At 53.6% G+C, this 3,677-nt stretch overlaps 1 protein-coding gene across 1 annotated transcript; it reads right to left on the minus strand.

The window, feature by feature from the left end:
- Window positions 1–323: 323 nt before the first annotated feature.
- LOC118659652 (ubiquitin D-like) lies at window positions 324–2,896 on the minus strand. Its single transcript, XM_036315912.1, has 2 exons — window positions 2,738–2,896; window positions 324–1,333 (listed from the first exon to the last, which is right to left on the minus strand). Exons 1-2 carry the CDS (start codon window positions 2,762–2,764, stop codon window positions 863–865), a joined length of 498 nt encoding a protein of 165 aa, XP_036171805.1. The 5' UTR covers window positions 2,765–2,896; the 3' UTR covers window positions 324–862.
- Window positions 2,897–3,677: the final 781 nt, after the last annotated feature.

The following is a 3,677-nucleotide window of genomic DNA, read 5'->3' on the forward strand; positions in this document are numbered from 1 at the left end:
TCTTTGTTTTACTATGGTTGCAAAGATCAAAAAATTTCCATATGAGACACGGCACCAGAGTTAAGTTAGGGTTTTTCAAAATGCTGACACGCCGAGCTCAAAAGCTTCGCCATCACTGCCCTAGACCCTTTACCCAAACTGACACCCCACCGCCAGAGACACGAGCTTTCTAGTCCCCAGCGAAAACATGTATCCATGTCCGCCTTAATCCCAGAAGTAAGAGCCATGGGATTGGGTATGGGACAGAGGGAGCAAGAGGGGCATGGCACCAGGTTTCATTTTATACCAAACAGCTTTGAATGAGGAGAGGAGAAGCAGTTTAATTGAATTTCTAAATTCTTTATTAATTAAACTGTGATCACGTCAGAGTAATTAATTCACTTCATAAGAAATCATTTCATTGTTCCCTACAAGTAGAAATTCAATGTGGTTCAACAGTCATCTAGTGATATGATAGATAGCGCACTGGCTTACACATAGATGAAAACACAGAAATTAGAACATTGATCCCAGCCTAGAACTGACTATGTTGTTAGATAGGAAAGGAAATGGGGGGTTGTCTATAAATCAGGGAGAGCCACACAGGGTCACACTCACGCTGGCTTTGAGTGCTCCCTCATGAGCCTTCACAGTGTTGCCTTGTGTCCTCAGTTGCACACAATCCTGCCACTTAACTACGCGAGAATCAAAGCGTCATGGAGTTAAAAAGTGTTCTGCAGCCTACCACCCCCCTCCAAATCTCCTCTTCCTCCTCATCTGTTTCTCACTAACTGGGAGAAGTCATCAGCGCTGTGGTTGGTGAGTAAGAGCTAAGAGGAAATAAGCTCTCTTTTGCTCCTACTATCACCTCTCCCCAGGATGGTCACCCCCCGATGCAGTGGGGTGTCAAGAAGAGTGAGGTGCCCCTCCTGATGCCATAACGTGCCATGGTCTTCCCATCTTCCAGCCTCTTTCCATTGCAAGTCACAATCTGCTTCTCGGGGGGCACCGCGGTCTTGGTCTCGATCATCTCTTTCACCTGGGCCACTGAGCTGGACCTTCGCACCTGGAGGAGGTGCCTCTGCCCCTCGTCACCCGGCTCCACCAGAACTAAGGGCAGCTCCTCGTCACTGGGCTTCACCACCCGCAGGGTGAGGTGGATGGTCGTCTCGTGGTCGATGCCATAAGATGACAGCGTTCTGTGCGGCTTCAGCGGCTTCGAGCCCAGCAGAAGGACCTGGTCCTGCACGGGAACGTGGGTCTTAGATCGGACGTGTTCGCCGATCTTCTTCACTCTATCCTCCAGGTTGGCAGTGAAGGTCATTGAGCCCCACTCCTCAGAGTGCACATTCACCTGGTCAAGGAAGCCAAGAGACGGTTGCCAGGAGTACCTGCCCTGTTTCCCGCTCCTCCCCCTCCCCTGTGTCTTCTGCCCGTCACTGCTGTTAGGTCCCCCGGCTCCTTCATCACAAGTGGTGTCCTTCCCTGCCTCGAAACGTCTCTTTTGGAATCCCCAGGTTATAACACAAAGACAAACATCAGTTTTATTTCTTATAATAATCACACCTCTTATCCATCCCCAAACTGTCATTAACAATCTCCCACCATATATACCTGCTTCCTATCCAGATAAAGTGTGTCAAATGTCAAGAACTAAATACAGCCCTGGCCAGTGGCGCAGCTGGTTGGAGCATCGTCCCGCACACCAGCAGGCCACAGGTTCCATCCCGGTCAGGCCACAGACGGGAGGCAACCGACCAATGTTTGTCTCTCACACTGGTGTTTCTCTCTCATCAATTTTTGAAGATTATCCTCGGGTGAAGATTAAAGAAAAAAACTAAATACAAGTACAAAGCACCCAAAGGCGTACACCAGACTCTAAAAACAACTTCCAAATGGAAATTCCAAGATTTGGCAGCGTCGTCATCGGGCGCCCACGGGCCTGCCCCGCTTGAGTGCTGTAGGAGGAACCCTGGGGAGGACACAGCCTCTGTGCTGTGGCTTTCTTTTGGAGGCCTTGTTGCTTTATAGTAATAACACATATTACAGCGACACTACATTCGACGCTATTTGTTCGTCTGCGTTTCCTGTGTTTCTCTAGCTACCTGTTGTAGAATATGATCTCTTCCTGTGATTAACACAGGGCCTCACTCACAGAGGGCAGGGCTCTACCTGACGTGAGCCCTGTGCTGTAGCTTGAGAGCCTGGTGGCCCTCCCTCATGCTCTGTCCAAAGGAAACATCTTCCCGACTGAGACTCCCGGGGCTCTCTCCCTGCCCCGCAGATCTGAGCGAGCGCTGCCCTCGCTGGGCTCTCGGGGGGCCTCGCCGGAGGGAGCGCGTTCCCACAGAAGGAAGGCAGCAGGTCGCTCACAGCTGAGGGGACGTGAGTTTGTGGACCTCTCTTTTGGGAAGAGAAGGAAACAGGTTTGAGAGCCCTGGGCCCCTAAACAGGATAAGGGAAAGGGCTCGGGCAATATTTCCATCGTTTTCAATGTTGCCAGTCCCATGGGCACAAAGCCCAATGCCACCTCTCACCATGAATCCCTAACCGTGGCCAGCCCAAGGCCTGACACAGAAGGAACTCGGGAGCCAAATGATCAGCTTTTCTTCCCAGAACCTTCCTTCACACCCTCCTTAGAGACGCCTTGCAGCCACCCCTCTCTGAGCACTGCCCTCACCCATCCCTGAGACCCCCATCTCTTGGAGGTGCCTTCCCTCTCCCCGCCCCTCGTCCCCTTTATCAAGGCCCAACTCACACAGAGGCAGGCAGCATGGGCAGCCATCGCTGCAGCCGAGGGAGCAGCAGAAACAGCCTGAGAGCAGGAGCAGCGCCAGCACCCAGCGTCCACGCAGAGAGCAGGGCAGGAAATCCCCTGGGTGTCTGCTTTCCGTGCCCTTTATTGTGGGTCTCTGGCTCTCTTTCACTTTTGCTGCAGAGTCCACACCCAGAGAGGACTTCCTGACCACGCACCTCCGCAGCCAACCCACGGCCTCCTTCTTCCAGACCTGGGAGGGGCCTCTCTGCTGAGAATCTCTCCTGATTGACAACGCCGCCCCAACCCCCCCCCCCCCCCCCCCGCCCCAGTCCTGACTTATGACTGTCCAGTCTGTAGCCCTGGGCCCTCAATGGCTATAGCCCTTGAACACTTGGTGGTCTGTGGGGAAGCACGGGACTCGGTTAGAAGGTCTGTAAGGAGGATTCTCCGAAAGGTCGGGGGGCCTCTAGGGGGACCTTGCCGAAGGCGGCAGCCCCTGCCTTGACTTTTCGAAACAAGCCCGAGCCCCCGGGTGTTTTGCTGGAATCTGTATGCTGAGTCTTTAGACCCGACCTTATAGACGCATGTGCCTTCTCAAGGGTGCTTGCCCTGCTGATTGTATCTAATAGTTAGTTTACTTCAAGCTGTTGTGACAATAAAAGCCTGAGGAGGCAGGAGAACGAGGCTGCTTGGTGCCTCCTGCCAAGCAGTCCCTTCGCCTCTCTTTCATAGAAACATGTGTCAGAGTCATCATTCATCCGACGCTCAGGGTCTGCTGGTCAGTCCCGGCAGTGGTCCTCTCCTGCTGCTTTAGGAGCCCCATCAGCTAGGCCCTTTCTGAGAGCAGGGCCCCAGGAGCAGCCTGTCCTCCCTCCAGACTGGAGGCTGGAGGCGGGAGGCGGGAGGCGGGAGGCCTGCCCCAAGACATAGGAGACATGAC

This window comes from Myotis myotis, unplaced genomic scaffold, assembly GCF_014108235.1.
Source record: "Myotis myotis isolate mMyoMyo1 unplaced genomic scaffold, mMyoMyo1.p scaffold_m19_p_64, whole genome shotgun sequence".
In the NCBI taxonomy this organism is placed as follows: Eukaryota; Metazoa; Chordata; class Mammalia; order Chiroptera; family Vespertilionidae; genus Myotis; species Myotis myotis.

Excerpts from the sequence above, each read along its gene's own strand:
- LOC118659652 (XM_036315912.1), bottom strand. The coding sequence starts at position 2,764 with ATGGCTGCCCATGCTGCCTGCCTCTGT. Across the intron at positions 1,334-2,737 it reads CCCATGCTGCCTGCCTCTGT|GTGAATGTGCACTCTGAGGA; the intron begins GTGAGTTGGGCC and ends TTCCTTGACCAG.